This window comes from Vidua macroura, chromosome 1 (assembly GCF_024509145.1).
Source record: "Vidua macroura isolate BioBank_ID:100142 chromosome 1, ASM2450914v1, whole genome shotgun sequence".
Lineage (NCBI taxonomy): Eukaryota > Metazoa > Chordata > Aves > Passeriformes > Viduidae > Vidua > Vidua macroura.
Window position 1 is genome coordinate 70,334,144 of NC_071571.1, and position 21,088 is coordinate 70,355,231.

General features: G+C 35.7%; 1 protein-coding gene across 2 annotated transcripts in view; it reads right to left on the reverse strand.

The window, feature by feature from the left end:
• EXOC2 (exocyst complex component 2) overlaps nucleotides 1–21,088 on the reverse strand; it is a 127,752-nt gene that overhangs the window by 44,520 nt on the left and 62,144 nt on the right. For both annotated transcript variants that reach the window (XM_053987347.1, XM_053987338.1), the window contains exons 12-18: nucleotides 17,023–17,148; nucleotides 13,696–13,820; nucleotides 10,311–10,379; nucleotides 9,890–10,047; nucleotides 6,786–6,907; nucleotides 3,179–3,240; nucleotides 799–879 (exon numbers count right to left, since the gene is read on the reverse strand). In XM_053987347.1, coding sequence (XP_053843322.1) covers nucleotides 799–879; nucleotides 3,179–3,240; nucleotides 6,786–6,907; nucleotides 9,890–10,047; nucleotides 10,311–10,379; nucleotides 13,696–13,820; nucleotides 17,023–17,148 — 743 coding nt within the window. The remainder of the gene's footprint in view (nucleotides 1–798; nucleotides 880–3,178; nucleotides 3,241–6,785; nucleotides 6,908–9,889; nucleotides 10,048–10,310; nucleotides 10,380–13,695; nucleotides 13,821–17,022; nucleotides 17,149–21,088) is intronic.

Genomic DNA, 21,088 nt, shown 5'->3' on the forward strand with positions numbered 1-21,088 from the left:
ACTTATCCCTAAAGAGATGACACAATTAAAGGAATGGCTGCTGGGACACTGTTTTCTTATAGATCAATTTCAACTTTTCTCCATCCTAAAAATGGGAGAGACAATACAAGTCCTGGTAAACAGTTTGATAAGCATGAGGAGATAACACAGTAAAAGGAAGGAAATCCTAGCACATGTGATATGTGTCATTGTTGGCTAATGGAATTGCAGCAAAAGCTCCCAGGATATTTCAAGGTCTTCATGTCCTAAAAAGAAGGATTCAGCATGCAGGTGAATTCACTGCAGATTCTTTTGAATAATGTTCACTAAGAAAATAGACCAGCCAATCAGAAAGACTAATGTAAATGAGGAGAGATAAACAATATCTATACATAGGGCCCCAAGGGATTTTGGAAGTGTTAAACTCCCTTAGAAAGAAAATATCAATGTTTCAACCAATCAGGGCCTCAAGTAATTTGGATCTAACACCAAGTGAAGAGTAACTCCTAGGAATGGCCTCTCCCTTTTTTATTTTAATGTCTACTGCTATCTGAAAATTATATGAGTAGTACTTTTTTTTCCAGAAGAACAGCTTTAAGGATTTAAATACAGGTTCCATCTACCCCATAAACACAATTTACCCTTAACAAACAAAGCATAATCAGAAGTCTAAAAGCTAGCACAAGTGAAAAGGTGTACATGGGAAATAAATACCGAGGAAAGTTATACCCTTGGATCATTCTCTGAAAGTTCTTTTCATGTAGATTACTATTGGGTTTCAGAAGAAGAACAAAAATGAAAACATAAATCAAAACTTACACTGGCTTCTCCAGGTTTGCAGTCCAACACAGTTTTAAGAGATTGCAGGGAACGAATAATGCACTGTTCAAACTGGGATGGCTGAAAGTCAAACAAGTTGTTAGCTGTAGATAAGCACGTTACATATACATTACATAAATACATAAAAACTTACAAGGTGTACAGTAAACTCTTTCCAAATTATCCCAAATAAGGGGTGGGAGGGGAAAAAAAAAAAATCACACCATGTATTACTAGGGGATCCTTTCATAGTGATGTGCTTTTGTATGTAAATTATCTACAGAATTATTACCATAGATCAATGTTTGTTTTTTTTCTCTGAATGAGAGACTTTTATACCAAACAGCCTCATATAAAAGGCCTAGGAAAGATTTTTAGAGCTTTTAGAGTTTTTGTGATAGCATTACAGATGCCTGTGGACACACTCCCTCCTCTGCTCCTTGATCCAAGATGGAATTTCACCTGGGATGTCCAATATTTCTGCATTGTATTTCAGCAAAAGGTTTCTAAGGAAATCAGTCTGAAGCTTGTTTCAAATGGAACAAAAAATAGTTTGAGGGGATTTGTTACCTTCAGGTTTCCAAACCTGAAATTTGATTGTCTCACTAACATGTATCAATTTCATCCTGAAAGAGCAAACAAGTGCACAGCAGAGTCAGTAGTCACTTTTTCCTTGTCTTTCTCTCTTCTCTGATAAGCCACACTTAATTTTTTTTAATGCATTTTTCTGCTGGTATTGGACAGGAGCCTATTGTGCAGGGCAACACGAAGCAGTCACTCTTCCAGAAAAGTGAGACATTATCTTACTGGATTTGGGTCAAAGAAGTGGACAAAAATGTTTTTAAGTCCTGTAAAGTTGCTTTTCATTCAGTAGATAGTTTATGGCATGCCACCAACTTTAGGCTTAGGAATAATTTTTATTTCTGTAAATGATGGAGTTGGATTGGGAAACTGATGCTCCCATGGCAAAATAAAAATCATTTAAAAGCCACTAAGACAATCTATATTTAGTATTTTTGGATCCCTTAAAAGAAGAAGGCCAGCAGTAAAGTGCTGCTCTTGGGTTTTCACTTCCACACATATTCCACAAAATATCACATCTCAGAAGAGGAAAGTTGTCTAGATATGTGATTCTTTGGATATTATGAAGCTGAAAAAACCTGGTTCTGTATATCACTGTATCTTTTACCTGGAATATAAATGCTAAGAATAAATGTGTAGAATAATGACTCTTCAACCTTTCCTACAAACTTAAAATACAGTTCCTACCTCAAGCCTAAAATGTCCCCAAAGAGACTGCCTGGTCCTTTTTTATACTGGTTAACCTTTACTCTAATATTACCCCAATGAACTCTACTTCAGTAGGTAAACAATCTCTCCATCACAAAACACAGTCAACTTCCACCATTAATTTGGCATGTTTCAACCATGGCCTCAAAGGTATCTAGTGATGTACTGCATACAAGGAATGAATGGGTGATTTCTAAGCACAAAAATTACTTAGGCAGTTTTTTAATAAAGATGGGTTAGTCTACAACACAAGCATAAAGAAATAACATTTCTGTGGAAGAACCTTCCCCCTGGCTTCATTCAGCAGAAGAACACAGTGAAAAACAGAAAGGTTAAGGGACTTGCCCATAGCAGCAGCAACTGAAATCAAGACCAGAAGCTGTAAATCTGGTGATAGTACTACAATTGACAACAACACTCCTTCCTACGGTATGCATATTGTGACTGCTTAATGTCCTCCTACTCAACTTCAAACACGTATTTATAGAAGCAAATAAGAACTAAAAAAGTCTGTGGAGCATTCCCTTAGATAACATACACAAAGCAACTGTCCCTCCCACAGGCCTTTTCTGCTTTCACAGATTGTATTTAAGTCACACCTACAACATGCTTGCTGTGTTTTAGGCATTACTCATTACTGTTTATTTCCAGAAAGCATCTCACTAATTTATCTGAATTTGGTTTCAAGACATTGGTTGTTTGCATGTAGGCAATATGCTAAATTAGTAATTTTTCAGTTAAATTTCTCATTATAACATATAAGTGATCTATTTATTCAGCTACAGACCAATTCCATGGTAGCGTGCCTACTAAGTTATGAAGCATTTTGATGTGAACTGAACTTGTGACCTCAAGTATGACTTTTTACTCCAGTAAACCATTCAAAGAGGTAACCATTCAAACAATTTTAAAAAAATTAGTGCCCTATATTTTCATATTTTAATAAAACTACAGACACCAGTGTGCGCACACAGAAAAAGTCCAAAGTATTTTAAATTTTGGAGGATATAGAAATCACTTTCATTACCCATGCAAAAGAAAGAAAAAAATCCACCAATGGAAGTGCCTACAAGACACCAAGTATACCCACCAACGATGTCAAACCTTCATTGTCAACAACCCAGTCCTCCTTTTCAGCTAATCTCTTTATATCTGTAGGACAGAGTAATAGGGGAAACATGGGATGGGTGGGTAGGGAGAGAAGGTATAAATTTTAATTATTAAAAACTTCTTGAACTTGAAAAGAAACCACAGACACTGGAACTGCAATGACTAGGCATACAAGCAAATCGCACTACAAGCTTCAAAGCCTTCAGTACTCTCAAATGACTAAGAATGGAACTCACACATGGTATGCTGCTGACACCACACAGAGAAGCACATCTATGATACATGGTAGGACTTGCATGAAGCATATTGTTTACTGGAAAGCTTAGAATTAAAGGAATATTGCAAAGGCTTTTGGTTTGCTTTTGTTTTGTAAATTTTTAATCACAACATAAAATACTTCAACTAAGAACCCAAGTCTCTAGCTTATAATGCTCTAGCTCTTAATTAAAAATGAAAGAGAAACTGCCTAACATTTTAGCAAAGACAGAAAGGACATCATATAATTCATATTCAGAACTATAAAAGAGGCACAGGATCCCCACTCAGGGTCAAAGATCCATGGGGCTAGATTTTCTTCAAAAGTACATGAACGCATATACAAAAAGCACTCTCTTCCACTACCCAGAAGGTGTTAACTTATACAAGCCTACTGTATAACTATTTATTGGGATGTGAATCCAAAACTTATGCACTATAAAAACACAATTCTTCTCTGGATGGTGTGCATTATCACCATGTTTTGGGCTTAACTGAAGTGTAAACAGAACAAAGATGAACTGTGTGCGGTTTGCAGGGCTTTGACATACAGTTTTCCCACACAGAAAATGCTCATCAGAAGTGTCTGCGCATCATGAAACTCTCTTTTAAATGAAACAAAAATTTCAGTGAATTACCATCTCTTCTAAAAATAAAAAAAAGAAGATAACTAATGCATGCTAAAAGTTTTCTTCAAAATCTTAGTGCTTTCTGTAGCTAAATTAAGAAGCTTAGTTATAGCATCATACTCTGCAACTCTCACCTCTCACAGAAGTATAGGCTCAGTGAGGATAAAAGGCATTAAGGGATTGTGTAGAATAATGACTCTGTTCACTTTTCTACTTAATTCAATTGATATTCTTCTAAGGGTTTAGATTGCACTGGTCTGCCTTTACATTTTTTTGTGGCTGCTTACTTTTGCATTCTGTTCTTAGCTAACACAAATATAAAACCCACCAATTTTCTTTCTCATATTTCACTGCTCATCAAATTCCAATCAAATACATGTATTTGTAACTCCCTGTCTAGTCTGGCATTCACATAATTTCTCTTTCATGACCTTTATGACCAGCGACCACATACAGGAGGGAAAGAACACAGACTGCCTCTCAGGGCCAGAATGTGTACATGGTGTTTATCATAAGACAACAAAAAAACTCCTGTGCGTGGGCAGGTTTATGGTATTTGAAAAGCTAAAGTGCTCTAATGAATATTTTAACTACATCTGAATATTTTAACTACAACTGAATGCCTTTACCAACTTAAAACATGCAACAAGAGATGAGACTGAAGGTTATATCAGCACTTTACTCATATTTCAGAGATATTAGAGAGGTGGAATTCAAGTCCAGGAGGAGCCTTTTTGGCTTACATATTGCAAATATAGCTACTCCTGAGATACCTTTACATAGCTCCATAAGAATATCCATTACCTGTACTTTCACTCGTTCCCCAATAACAAGTTTTTTCAAGGGCCAAATTAACCCGGTCATGTGCAGAAAAAAATCCCCACTATCTTAAATACATTCCAGAAGTACAATTTTCTTTAGGAGGCAAAGAACAAAAAAAAAGAGGCCCACAGATAAGGTATGCAATGCAACAGAATGAGAACTATGACACAAGCAGTCATCTTTCCTCCTGTTTGATGCTATAGCCAACACACAGAACTGCTTCCCTGATAGGGGATGGAAGCAGCGGCTGAGGAAGGCTGCTGTTATGGCTAGACAAAAGAGAGCTACATTATCCAGCCAATAACACATATCAGCATCCTTAGGGATCTGCTTTCTTTTGATTCAAGAAAGAAAAGTATGAACTGCTTGTATTAAAAACTACGGTGCAGACTACCACAAGCGTTTTTCCTACACAGAAAGTGTGGCCAGCAATCAGAACATGCAGAGCAGAAACTCTGCATCTGAACAAAGAACTGGGCTATTGCCTTGATGCAACAAGTAGGTAAAACCAGTAATACAACAGATTTTTTCATCATTGGTCACATATTGGAGCTCTCTGCACTGTGCTGGAGACAGAGATTGGATAAGCCAAGGACTGTCAAGAAAATGGTTGAGAGCTAAATACTTCCTTCCTTTGAAACAGCAGGACATCTGAGGACTCCCTCACAGTTCCTAGACAGAAGAATAAGTCAGTCCAATAAGATCATACTCATGTCACAATTAAAAGGAAAAAAATCTCTTACACCATCAAGAAAAAACAATTGAACTCAGTTGTGCTAAGGGATGAAAAGCAAAAAAGTCTTTCTCATACTTTATGTGAAATCTGAAATTGTGATAATACTTCACAGAGATTTAAGGAGACAAGACAATGTATGAACTTGTTCAGCCAGCTTGCTTGATATTAATGCAGAATAAAAATTGTTAATTGTGAAATGGGATTTAATAAAACAAGAGTCAAGAATGCAATTCATATCAATATTGTAACAAATAAACCATAGATAACTAATGTCTTGTCATAACCAAAAGTTTAAAAACTTGTTTGATATAGCCACTTATGCTTGGCATACTTAAGCCTAGAGTAAAACTCTTAACATACATATGTTAAAGATGAAAAGTGACTAAATTGTAATATTAAAAAGCCATAATTTTTTTTTAACATTGAGGGTAAATAGTCTTTTGGAAAAAAATCCCATGGCCCTGCTAAGGGAATTAGTAAATCAATCTGCCCCGATTTTAGGAGAGACATTTATTTCTAGGAGATCTACTTAATTAAAATTTAAGTTTCAGAGTTGAATACAAGACAGAAAGAAGAATGGCCTCTGGTGGTATAGAGTCACATTAGATTTAAAGAATGTGTTACTGGTCTTCACAATCCAGACACTTATGGCAAAAGTTGTGTACACAGTGGGAAACCCTGGGGATTACAATGTTAGTAAAAAGCCCTGGAAACCATACAACTAAAATACTTTATAAAGGGCTGTGGATTGTTGTTTTGGGCTTTTTTTTTTGTCCTTGGGGGTGGGACACTGCTTATTTAGTTCTTCATGTTATAGAAAACCTCAAGAAAGAAAATAAATTCTATTTCCAACATGGAAAAGCTGCATAGTGAAATAAATCACTTGCATTGTAGAACTGTCTCAACCCAAAAGAAACAAGCCTAACCTACTCAATTTATTAGACTGAGGGAAGAAAATACTCATTACTTATTTCTGGCAGAAAAATGAAGTATTTGAGTAACTCTTGTGAGAGACTACAGAATCAGATGAGTCCACTGCCACTACAACACCTGTAACAAACGCGATTATCTATCAGACCACGGTTTGGCCTAATTAGGGGTACAAAGATTGACAGTGAGCAAGAGGACCTGCAGCCTTCCATTACCTTCAGCTGTGTGTTGTAAGGTCACGATAATGCAACGTACACGAAGGTCCAGAATAAGATCCTGGATGATCTGAAGCATGTCATTGGGTATCTCGAGTGCAGTAAGAGACTCAGAACTAAGCCTAGAAAACAAATAAAGTGAAGTGGAAGTGTAAATATGAAGGGGTTTTGAGCTGATATGACTACACTGAATTTTTCAGACATTTTCTGCATATATAAATACAACAGCTCCATTCTCAGTATGTTTTTGAAAACCAATTATCCCATTCTGAGAAGATTAGTTATTTATTAAAATAAGAAGATTGTAAATGCAGATTTATTTTTCTCTAAGATTACAAAAATGTCATCACAGCAACATGCCACCTTTTTTGTAGTATCTTGCACTTCCCTGATTGATCTCCTGTCCTATGATCCAAGAATAATCTTTCTGGAGCACAAGCAACTTTTTTTGTTGTTTTTAGATGAATGCCTAAGTCAAATACAAGATCCACAACCAGGTTTCTGTGATATTTTTTTATTTGCATGAAAACAGTAACCATGATTAAGCTGCCAGAAATGGTGATGTGGCTGTGCATCAGATTGCTAAGAATATACATATTCAAGGAGCCAAAATACAGCTACTGCACCATGGGCAGAGTAAATTAATTCACTGTTTTGCTTCCAACTCTGACCAGGCACAAAACACTGGTATTACAGGTGAGGATGGAGATATTAATTTCTGTTATTTTTTCCCTTAGAAATAGTAACAGCAGCTACTTGCAAGAATTAGCTTTTCAGCTTTCAACTAAAAAGCTGCAGCTGCACTCAGACTTAGGGGCACAGAGGGATGTTCACTGCTTTTATCCAACTCCTGGATCTGTAAGGAAGGACATTTCAAAGGTAGTCACTGCCATCTGCCTTACTGCTAGTACTGAGGACAGTACAGGTAATAGGAAGTGCCAAAGTGGAGGAATAGAAGGCACAAAGCAAACAGGTGGAACATTTCCAATCATCCACCTGTAGGCTCCAGTTCCAAACCCCTGGTATTGGGCACAAACCAAACTTCCACCATTAATGAGCCTGCTCTCCACCCAGCACAACTACTGAATTAGTAGATTAGAAAAAATTTGTACTGTCTCAGCCAGCCAGGAAACACAGTGTAAATACCCATCTGTGAGAAAGTTAAATCACTTTCGACTGCACAGAAGCCCTGTACTTTAGAGTTGATTCCACTGAGCACACAGCTGTCACAACCCTAAGATCATCCTTTCTCTCTTATAATACACCCTAACAAATACATACCTTTCATACCTTTATAGTAAGGCAAAAATCTTATCAGCAATGGCTCACTTGATTGTATAGCTCTAATTTATTCTCTGGAACCTATTCATACTGGGCAATGACAGGATGGGGTACAAGAGAAAGACTGTGCTACCACCTGTGTGATACACAGAAATATGTATGCGTGATATCAGCTGTGTGAGACATACATACAAGCAGAAAAATTAAGATCAGACAGATGTAATGATAACTCCTTGTTATCTAATACTGTGAGTTCTATCAGTCTTAAATACAAGCAGAAAACAGTAAATCATTTGTGAGATGGCAAAAAATAATAAAATTCTGTCATGTGCTTCACAATGTCTTTCAGTTATGAACGGTGAAAGTATAATAAATAAATAAAATAAATAAATAAATATATAAAGATCTTAGGCAATGTGTAGACTTCTCTTGGGAACAGCCCACCTTCATCATTAGTGAGTCACAAGAATTTTGTCAGACTGTCAAAGTGTGGGGGCTTGAAAATTAACGTACTTGCAGCACTTGCACAAACTTCTGACCTGGTCACCACCGATCAATATTCTATGATGAGATGTTCCATTCCTCTTCTCCAGGTTCTCCTTTTATTTTCTACTTTTGATCACTTTTCAGTAAAGTCTTGCCCACTTTGCTCAAGTGGCATCACTAAGAAAACAAGGTGGAGAAAGGAGTAGGAGGGAGAGAGGATTTCCCTAGCTCTCAGTTCAGTTGTTCATTATAAGGGTAGTGCCCGGAAAGCAAAAGGAGATTCTCTGAAAGAGAGTCTTCATGTAGTCTGTAGCCTTAGCCTGGATTTATCTCAGATGGCAGGAGCACAGCTCACCTTTAGAGAACAGTTGCTTACATTTCCAAGCCAGTATTTCAGATGTGCAAGTGCTAAAGGCTAGAATTTTATAATTTGAGTGGAACTCATGGCTTGCTTCTCATAAAAGGACAACATTGGTGCCCCTTTATATCTTTTCATCAAATCAGCTCCTTCTTAAATTGAAAGCATTCCATAAAACTCAGCCAGAATAACAAACTTCACATGGAAATATTTTTCTATGTGGTTACAGTACAGATAATTTAAGTGACAACAGAGTGACAGAAAGTGTTAAACAGACTTGACAACAGGTGTGTATCACCCCATCTGCACTAAGAATATCTACACATGCTTATACCCCTTTCTCTTCATCTGTGCTTTGCCTGTTACCTGCTTTGAAAACTCAAGATAAATAGTACAGTATCATACCCGTGTATTACTGAAAAGGAGTAGTTACTTTTCAAAAGGTAATGACAACTCTTGTAGGCCCCACAGACAAATGCAAGCAAATTTTGTATATTAGTAATTTCATAATTAATGAAATATACATTATTGATTTTATAAAAAAATAGAAGCTGAATGACATTATAAGCAGGAGTATCACCTTCCATTAAACAACTGTAATAGTAAATTGTGATCTAAGAATAACTACAGTGAAAAACATGATATCTTCACCCATTTTGACAAAGATAGGAAGATATGTAGCAAATGCAGCAAATAATTGTCTTCTACCCTAAAGAATTAAATCGTGTTTCATTCACTGAGTGCCTATGCTCTATGCTGTGCCAGGCAAATATTTTGTTCAAACTTTTTCATAAGATGATATGGGAAAAAAATGAATATATTATTATGTAATAAGACTATACCATAAGACATTGATAATTACAGTTGTACATAGAATCCTAAAAATTCAGGGTTTTTAACACAATGAATAAAACATTTTGTCTTAAAGCACACATATGACATGAACAGAATGATTTTATGGGTCCAGAGATCCATTTACCTTACAGTCTGGATAACATGTGTTAGCCACTGGCCAGAAAGTTCAGATTTCATCTCCCAGCCACCATACTGTCTTAATTCTCCTTCTCTGAGGCTGAATGGAAGCAAGGCTCCACGTATAAGTTTTACCAGAGAGTGCATCACTTCCTGAATCATTTTCTGCATCAGAAGGAGGGGAAGAAAAATCAAGGAAAAATCTCTTCTAAGATGCCTAAGCAGCCATGTATTTGCTATATACAACAGGGAGAAATGTTAGATTTACAGATGGTTCCATATGGTAGAGAAGGGAGGAAAAGGAGGTATAAGAGTACACAAATTATATGGGAAATCTTATTTTTCAAGGTGACACTAAAGTATCTTGCCATGAAAGACAAATGAAAGAAATTAGGGTTCTCCCCACCACATCTCCCCCAACTACTTACCTTGAAATCATTTTGTCTTTGCCTGGCATTTTTCTTTGATCTTTCCATTTGGCCAGATTTTTCAGCAGTCTTGTGAAAATGAGAAAATTGAAAAGTGTAAGTATCTTATAACCACTGTTAAAATAATTCTGAAAAAAGGGGTTTCAAGGTGAAGAAGTGAAAACCGATGAGTTTATGATGTAATTATAAAAACGAACTCAGGGCATTTCACTAAGCAAAGACTATATATCTCAATAAACTCAACTTACTGTAGGTAAATACCCTAATGTTTAATTCTGAGGAAAAATGTGCGCTTAAGACAAAGTCAGAGACTTTGAGCATAAGAGTAGCTCAAGCAGTACAAACTTCCTGAGGTTTAAGTTTTCTCACTGCAGTGTTAGTGAGATCTCAAACATACATAGTCAATTTGTGCATCATGTTTACATGAAGAAACTGTATTTTTTTAGCCTGGAAACTGACCAGAGAAAGACATCAATGTGAAGTGGGAGACAAATTTTGGAATGAAGGCAATTTAGAAATGCATGATGTGAGGGAGAGGGCTGCAGGGTTTTTGTTTAATTTAGGAACAAAAACATTAGTAACAAAAGTATTTTGTTACAATGCTGTTTAAATAATTCAACTAATTGTAAAAGAGACTGCAAAATAAGTAGTATCTTTATTGTCACTTCTTTGAGAACAGAGGAACATGAGTACACTTTGCATGAGACAGTTACAGTTGAAGAAAAACATGATTTGACTAATAGTCTTCCTGTTTGTAGTTCTACCCTTCTGTGAAGAGTACTGAGATCTCAGTAGAGTAAATTACATTGAAAAAGTTATTTCAAATCCTAGGTGAAGTGCAGATGTTGAACTTTATACTTAGAAAATCTCCTATTTTATGCTTGTACAGCAACATCTACTGGACAAGAAGTGCAATAACATGACAGGAGTGTCCTCAAAGACGATCAGTTTACTTTCAAATTATTCATTTGAAATGCTCTGTTTTTCAAAATCCTTCGTTAGTTAAAGCATTTAAGGTTTTTAAGATAAAATAAATAATTTGAAGTGAGCAAAAATTAGAGAAAAATCAAACTACTTAACAGTTTTGGAAAATACGTAACTATAAAACTCTTGTATATTAAAGCTCTGAATTATACCATTTCAGACAAGGAGAACAACCTTCAAATTACTGCTACATTTAACTCCCACTTCTCTCTTCTAAAGCATTAAAAAGAAAATAAGTTGTATTCCTTGAAACTTCAAATAGAAACTTTAAATTGACACTGGTTTGCAGCTGGATTAAGCAGAGCAATTCATAGATCCTTGATACTTTTTTTTTTTTTTTCAGTGGTTTTGCTGAAGACCAATCTTAAACCTTTCCTGCACAGACAGACCAAAACTATCTTGTGGTAAGATCAACGGTTACTACTCACATTTGTGACTTCACCTAGAGTGATTCAAAGAACTCAACTTTTCAAACTGTTGAAATACCACACACATTTTAACTGACAATATTTTAAGGCATACAGCTAATCTTTCAAAACTAAAAAGAACACCCTACCTGCCAAAAACCTACAAACTGAACAATATAAAATACATCCTGAAATGCATATGTGGAGATTTTCTTTCTACATTTTTAAATGTCTTGAAGACTTAAATAAGCTAACTGAATTAACCCTGTATACCATTTTTATAGGATGTATCTTAAAAAAAATGTAGCAGTTGCCTTGCTTTCTGATTGATGATATATATCAAAAAACATGGTAAAATTTTCTTCATGGACAATTAAAATTTGTACTGTTTCTGACAGCAAAACACAAACTTTCAGTCTTGAATGCACTGTGATGACAGATATTCCTAGGTGCTCTAGAAATCTTCCAGCTTATGCCACCCCCTCCTCTCCACTCATCCTCAACTGGCTGTGGCATGCAGAACACACAGGAGAAATGGATTCCTTCCTATCTCCCCAAGAACTTGTGAGGCTTCTATAAGGACCAAAGGAGTGGAAGAAATCAAATGTGTGGGGATTAATTTCTCAGAAGTTCAGAATTAGGCCCAAACATATAAGAGTATATGTACTTTACAGACTAGCAATAAAACTACTTCTTTTTTCTCTTTTTTATACATTGAAACAACATTTTGTTCAAGCAAGACAGAAGATCGATACATTTTCCACTTGCAGTCATTTTCGTGAGCAAGATTCCTTAATCTTGTTTACAGTTCAAGTCTTTGTTTCTCTAGAAACTGCTTTCTATTTCATTGTACACAGAAAAAAAAAATCACAGTAAACTTAACAGGTGTATTTGTAAAGTCTAAATTTCAATAGTACTGGTGTCACAAATAAAGGTTGTCATTTCCCTTATGAAATAAATTATTTTTGTGAAAGTCAAGAGTACTAAGGTTTATTCTTGATTTTACTTCCTTCTCTGAACATTAGGTGTAAATGCCATATTTTTCTTTTGATTTTTATAATGCAAAATGAGGATCACACATAGCATCTATTTCACTGAAGCTATAATGCCCTGTACATTGTGTTCAACGTGTAAAGTGCTATAGTATCTATCAGTATCATCATATGAAAACAGCATATTGATTTATAAACAGTAGCAGAAGATAGATTAATTCTTTGGAAATTAAGAACATAAGCTTCCAAATGTTCTTTTTCAAAGGCTTTTGCTTTTCCTACTAAAGCTGCAAAGAATAGTAGATAGATATGATGACTTCAGAATTTAAACACAACAGAATACATGATACCACAAAATAATTTTGAGAGGTATCCTTTCAAAATCTGTTAAGAGTGTGCATATAAAAACAACATGTGTCATAAATCATTACAACTGCTTTTCCTCTTCTTGCATTATCAGGATGATTTGGAAAAATCAGATCATCTGAGCAAGAAGGAGTAGTAGCACAGGTAGTTGCAGCTGACTACCCTTCCAGACTAGACTCCCTGTAATGTGTCTGTGAATTCTGCTCAGTGCCTTGATTATTTTGCAATTCTGGTCTTGAACCTAACCCCACTTCCAAATACTTAAAACTCAAGAAATGAGTACTCCTTTTCCAAAGAAAGGAAACAATATTTTTTCTTTATGACTCTGCTTTTTACATATCTCTACCCTTCACGCAATGTGTTATTTCTTCGGATCACCAGTGAAGGGCCAGCTATGAGTAAGAGGTGAAAGTACACAGATATTATTGAGTCCAGCAACTGGAACACAGACACAGTCACACACACAGTCCCCACTGTCAGAATTTAACGTAATTCCACTGTATGCTTACGTTATTTTAAAAAGAAAAATATCTTACTAAAGTAAGTTGTTACTTCTACCAGTGAAATATAATACTTCAAATATAATTAGTACAGACCTTTGTTACTTATAAGTCCTTTATATAGAAGAATCCATACCTCACTGAATAAACTTCCATTCACATAGGAAACCCAGAGCTTCCAGAAGTTGGGCAGCTGACTTACAACAAGTTTTGTCAACTTTTCAACAAATACAACTTGCTGAGGAGCTTTGTATCGCCAAGCTAAAAGTGGAAGAGAGGATGGAAAAAGCAACATTAATATTTTTGAAAATAACAAGAATGTACTACAAGCTTGCTGCTGCACTGTATTACACAAGTGACTATACAGTATATATAAAACCTTTTGGGTAAAAATAGAAAATTTAAAGCCTGGTCCATATACGTGTACACAATCTGTACACATACAAGCTCTTTCTTCTCTCGTACGCTTACAAGGTGCCAGCACTGTGACAGTATCTACAGAATACTTCCCCTTGTGGGGGTATCTAAAGCAATCCACCTAAAGACTGTCCATTCAGACCTAAAGACTGTCCATTCAGACAGTCTTCTGTCTTCAAACCACTCTAAAATGTAAGGTAATGTGAAAGCAGTCAAGACATTAGAGAAGTTTCTAATGAAATCTTGGCAACAGATAATGTTTTTCAGTTTCCTCTGAAATGGGAAAAAGGGGGTAAAGAGAAAACTGAACAGAGGCAGATATAGTCATTAACACAGAAAATAAAGGAAACCTTGTAAAATATTCTTCCATAACCATCCAGGTTCTCCATTGAAACCTTCATGATTAGAGTGGTTTAACAAAACAGGGTATCAGCACAACAGTGATAAGAGACTTGTATTTCACTTCAGGAACTACAGTCTGCTTTGGAATACTTGGACAAAGAAATCATATATTTTTTGAAAAACCCCAACACAAATCACCAAAGCCTGCAAAACACTTTAAAATGACATATTTGTTGATGTGGTGTTTTTGATGTATAAACTCAGGTCTTGTACAAATGATAAATTTAAGAATATGATATCAGCCTATGCAACACTGTGGAAATGCAGAAAAACGTTGCATGAAATAGCACTTTTTCTATCTACTTTGCTAAAGAATGTTGCCTACGCACAACAGGAATTCACCAGTTAGGCAAAAATAGCTGCCTAATAGCACATTACATACTAGTAGGCTTCACCAGAGCCTCACTATTTTATTGTGTTGGTAGACAGTCTTGAATCTCCTTGAAGTACAGCATACCTTCAGCAGCTTCCATTTGTCGAGGTGTGGATCACGTATTGCTCCGCTTCTTTACTGGAGAATAGAAAATGGCCCTACCCATTTCTTCTCATGGCCAAAAAGTTTAGGCATTTTGAATTAGTATTCGAAAATAAAATCACAATGGAAGCCCAAAATTTGGAAAGAGGGTCTGACATAACTCAAGTGCAAATGTGCTGAGAGTTATATATCTGTTTAGGAGACATGAAAATGTCAAAGTTCTACTAGAAAAGCTCCTAGTGTGGACACAGGTAAGATACTTTCACTGGCTTGGTTTATGACTGCCAGAGAACTGGTCAAGACTCAGTGGCAGAAAAACTTTCATTAACAAGCTGTCACTGTATCAGGAAGCTGTGCCAACAGAGTTATAGCAGCAGAGGCTCTGTAACTTCTACAAACCTCAACTTCTAATGAAAAAAAATTCAGTTCCTTTGAAAAACCATTTCATCTTTGCCAAAAGCTCCGGCACCAATTTAAGGTTATAACCACGGATGTCTGCTGGTAACTGGAAACATACTGGCAAGATTTACTTCATCTGTGAAATTCTTTTCTCCTTGAGGATGCATATTTCAGATTTAGTCCCAAGCCTGCAGACAGCAGATACCTCTTAGAATAAGCTACACATCAATATTGCACATCAATATCAAAAGGTTATGGCCATAAATTCAGGATATTTTTACTTTGTTACTAGAGAAAGCTCCAATCTATATTTTATTCCGTTGATTTTATTATAATCTCTGCTATAACAATCTAAAGAGGAAACTAGAGCTTTTGTCTATTGTTTATATATTCTCATGAACATATGCTCAAGCAAGAGCTGAATGTTATTTGAATGCTGTAGTTTTGAATTCATAATAATTTCTTTAACCAATATCTTGGACAATCACTGTCAAACATATTGGAGAAAAAAAACCCGAAACACATCAAATCACCAAAAAAGCCCAGAGATTCCTTACATTTACCCAAAACTAAAAAGATCCACAAACAAACTGAAAACAGAACACACCACAGCACATTTGGAATGGCAGCTCTTGCACAGGCATCCTAAATTGTAGGTCTGCTTTGTCTCTCCATTCAGAGAAGAACAAGGATGGCAGAGCTATTAGTGGTCTTGTGCACCTAAGCACCAAGGAACTCAACTCAGATGCATCTATAATTGGGATGGATTATTATAGTGCTCCAATTCTTCAGTTTTCCTTTGAATCTTGGTTTAAATTGGTGAATACAGAACATGCAAAACTTGCTGTAAATGTACCTTTTTCAGTTTATAAAAGGTAACAGATCCATAACTAAGACTTCAAAAGCAAAATAATCAAAATGGAATTGTCAGCCATATATGCAATTAAGTCCCTGCTCATGCAAAATAATTCAAACAACTTAAAAATAAACTGGATTTTGGGTGTTGCTTGCTACATTAAGTGTGGCATTCATATTATTAGTGGACGGCATTCCACTAATTCCACTAAAAACAACCAGCAATTTAGTGTTTTGCTTTGTAATAGTTGTTAATTACCTCCATGAAAGGCTTTGGGCTGAGAAATGACAAGGGTAAGAGTAAGACAGCTATTTCAGTAAAGAATGATCTGTTCTGTGAAAAGCATGTTTTCTGTCTCCTGTGATGTCACTATTGAAAGATTCCTGAGAAGAAGTTGTTTGGATAAGGGTATTGATGACACAACACAGAAGGCCTCAGCTGGTTGTGGATAGACAGACTGCTTGAGCTTAGTCTAACATTTTGTTTCCCTTTTTGGGTTTAAAGAATCAGAGAGCCAGATATGTGAAGTCACAGAATGTGCAATTGCAAGGAGAACCATCATCTCAGCAAACACACACAAAAGGTATAACAAGCAAAACGTAGTAGGCAGTAGGTGGCTATGCATGCAAGAGAAAGGATCTGATCTTGTAGAAAAATATACTTTTACTACTTTAACTACATTCTAAGAAGCAAACTTTGAACTCGAATTTGAATTTTATGAACTGCTCTTTGCTTGCAGAAAACATGGAGAACTTCTTTAGTAAGCAGGAGTGGTGTATAGGAAGAAAGAATTGTATTTTGTAACAATCCAAAACAAGCACAGAGTATGTGGGTTTTTGTTTGGGTTTTTTGATTACACCACACAGTGGACAGTGGGGCCTGCAGCTTTTTTTTCGAATGGAACAGATGCCTACCATCATCACGGCCAGACTGAAAGCTGCTGCCCCTTTTCAGTGAAGCGGTTTGACTGAGATGGCCGATCGGTGATGGACGCACATCACTGTCCAGGTCCAGCATGGGGCTGTGGAGCAATGCGTTGCCTGGGCAGAGGGGAAAAAACCCAAAAGTTAGAATAATTTTGCACATCAACTGACATCAAACTGTATACTGCATATGGAATTCTAATTTATTTCAGTGATACAAATGTTATCTTGCAAAAACATTCTTAGTCTTGCTTTACTTAAGACTCTTTGTTCATCTGTATCAATGCTACCAATACTGACTCCTGTAGCAAAGCCAAAACGACAAGTACCATGGGGAAAATGCCATTCTTTGGACTGTATCCTTCTCTGTTTATAATTAATGGCCTAATTAAAACGTAAATTAACAAGTTGCTTGAAAGCCATGGATAAAAATGTATTTATGCTTGACATTGCCCATGCTTTTTTTTCTGGTCTATGTCCTAAATACATTTTTCAACAGCAAAAGTTTCTTTTGTGTCTAGCTGAAGCAGTTAAAGGCAGAGTGTTCAACTATTACTTAGCTGCTTTGCCTCTACAAAGTTCAGGTAGAGAGAATCCATCCATCAGGAATCAGATGAACTAATGGCACGTTTCCTTTGTAAATGTCCTTATTTATACATAACTACAAACCCACAAAATATTTTCCAGTGTATCAAACAATTATTTTTTACTTTGGGTGCCTGTCCACATGTAGGTCACTATTCACAAGTCTAAGCGAGGATCTAATCTGATGGAGGTAGATACTTGGAGTCTAGCATGCATTTTGAAAACCAACCATATAAGAAGAATAAGAGGATTATGATAATTTTTAAGTGTACTGTGACACTGTCAATAACTTTTTAAATGTCTAAATTGCTGCTTTATGCATTTCACCTTATAGAGACATTTCTGAAAGTAGTCATCAAAAACTACTTCAGCATTGCTCAACTGAGCTGTAACAAGTAAACTTTAATCAATCAAAATTCCCAGCATTATAGAACTCCCCAGGTTGGAAGGGATCTCAGAAGGCCATTTAGTCCAACCTTTCATGGGAAAGAGAGCTAGGGTGGGATTATCTAGCACTCTGTCCAGTTCAATGTTGAAAACCTCCAGTGATGGCAGCTTTACAATGTCACTGGGGAGCTTACTTCAGTGATTGATTGTTCTCAATGCAGAAATATATTTTCTTATACTGAGATGAAACTGTCCCTGATAATTAATGCTGAATTTTGTAGTGAGAATCCCAGCATTTGAGCTTATACTGTTGATCTTTTCCATTGATACCTACATTCACTTAAAATAACAGGAAGGTCACAGAGGACGACTACCAGCTGTAACTCTGAAATACTCAGATTTAGGAGTAACGCAAAGCAAAAACTATTCAAAACACATTAATTCTGGTGTCAGTGCAGCATGGCAGAAAAAATATACCTAATCCTTTTACTTCAACAGCTGGGGCTTAAAGGGCAATATAAAGTATTGTGAAACTTATCACAAACTTCCAATAGGTGACAGTATTGGGTTTTAGTTCATTTTGAAGGAAGTTCTTTCTCTTATAATTCTTTAAAGGATTTTAAAGAAATTTCCTATGGCCCATCACAGCAGCATTATCATTACCAAAATAACTGTCAGTTCTTCCACTCATCATTTTACTGTTCATAGTATAAGACACATAAGTAAATAAATCTAATTAGCTACATCATTCACAATTGTGACTGACACACTGTATTAACTAACTCAGTGAACTCAGCTTTCCTGTCTTCAGGCTGTGCTATGATTCTGTTCACTGTGTAACTCCTACACCACTTATTAAACACAACTCATCTTTATGACAGCTTTAAAACGTTGCAGTGATTTAAGTGTATTATCCACTGTTACCACAGACAAGATCTACAGTGAGTTTGAAGAAGAATTTGTGGAAAGATTTTTCCTTTTGAAAGAACTAAAAATGCACAATAATGAGAAAGTAAAAAACCAAAGCTCTGCAGTAATCTGCATCCAGGAAAACAACCCGGCCATCTTACAGAATTAAGTAAAACCAAAACAAATTAATTTCTCTTCAGATTAAAAAATACATATATTCATTATCTTACAGAAATTCTACACAGAAAAATAAAATTGTAGAAGACCCTGAGAAAATTTAAGTGTCTCACATAATTCCTGGGATTTCAGGAACATTGGAGTGAGATTCAACATATTTGCATTTTATTTGGAAAAAAAAATGTCAAGGCTAAGTCAAAATTGTCACAGGCATTGCTATTTAAAACATATTTTATTAAAAAATTTAAGAACACCAGCAAGAGTGTAGCAGTGTTATTTTCACAAAAACTATAACAAAAAATCCCTCTGATCTCTCTGCATAGAATTTAAGTCTTCAGCTTTCAGACAGTGTGTTAATAATATAAGTAATGTCTTGTAAACAGATGGGTCTCTAAAAATGACAGTGCCAGTTAAACCTCAGAATTAAGAAAAACAGACACTTACCAAAACACTTTAATGTGAATTAGCTCAATTAAAACCACTTGCTTGAGGTAGCTGTATTGCTGCTGATGCACTAAGCCCATGCAGCCTGCATGGTTTATATATTCACCAGTAACAGAAAACAAGTAAAGAATACTCTCTTGTTCCACCAGAAAAACCACATCATCAGTTTGCTGGTGTATCAGGAAAAGAAAGTTTAACATGAACTAATTTCTTAATTGGCTGTCTAGCATTGCAAGCAAGTATAACACAGCACCAGGGAACTACAACAGCACATATACCCTCAGGACTAATAAACATCTGGACTACATTAGCAAAGCTGATCTTGCTATCCCTCTACCAGAAGATAGCGCTTGAAGACTGCACACTAACACATAAATCTTGTAAAAAAAGTGAGAGCTAACTTACAAACAATTTTTCTTCTATCCCAACTTGTTCCCTCTCTGGAGCCAGCAGCTTAAATTTAGCAGCATAATGCAATACAATGAATTAATAGTAGTATGTACTGCAGACAGTAATATTTATAAACCTAAATAAACTAACCAAATAATAATTTACTGCCCACTCAATATTTGATTTGTGTACTATTTTTACATTCCTAGATCCTGCATGTAGGACAGCAACAATTTAAAGTTTTGAGAAATTAACTTTTTACTGTGCTAACAGCTTTCAAAGAAGTATAAACAAGATGAAAAAACATTCCCGGTAGATCTTTACTTTTAAAAAATACACTGCATCTTTGAAGCTCCAAAGTTCTTTTCTCCAAAATACAGCATCTACATGGAGCATTATCTGTCAGTGACTCCAGTGCCAAGTGTATATTTAAGCAAGGAAACACAGGAAAAAAAAATGTACTACATTCTCTTCTTCTACCCAACATTAATGAGAAAACACAAGCATAATTAACACTTATTACATTTAATCGTATAACAATTACATATATAATAATTACATATAATAATAATAATAATAATATAATAATTACATATAATCATGAGAAGATCAAATATGAAGTTTTAAGGATCTCAATACTGCTTTAATTTTATTTTTTAAAGGATTTTAGTGGGTTTCAACTTTTTGTGCACAGATATTTTGAAGGTATGCATTCAGAGGGTGTGTGAAATAAAAATATGTCAGTGGTTTTGTTCACTCCTCTTCTGTTCTAGTGCAGCAAGATCTCACCAAAATAAGAATTTAAAGAGCACAGCAAAAGCACAATTCTTTTTGATATTATTTCTCTAACTTTCTGTAAATCAAAAGCCACCTGTGCTGACCCCTAACTGCAGGTTTATCATACTATAGGGTACTTCTGTTCCTACAGTACCTATAGCTCATGTACAAACCTCGACCCCATTTTTTTGGATTGTTACCTGCAAGCTCTTGGCAAGCAGCGCATTACAACCTCCATTAAAAAGACAACAGACATGAAATTTGCTAGAAATAAATTTTTCCATGATATACAAACCAGTAAATGATTTAAAATTTTAAAAGCTGCTTTACCTTCATATTCCCAAACTATTACCAAACTGAGTGTAAAAATTGTTGTGCAATATCCACT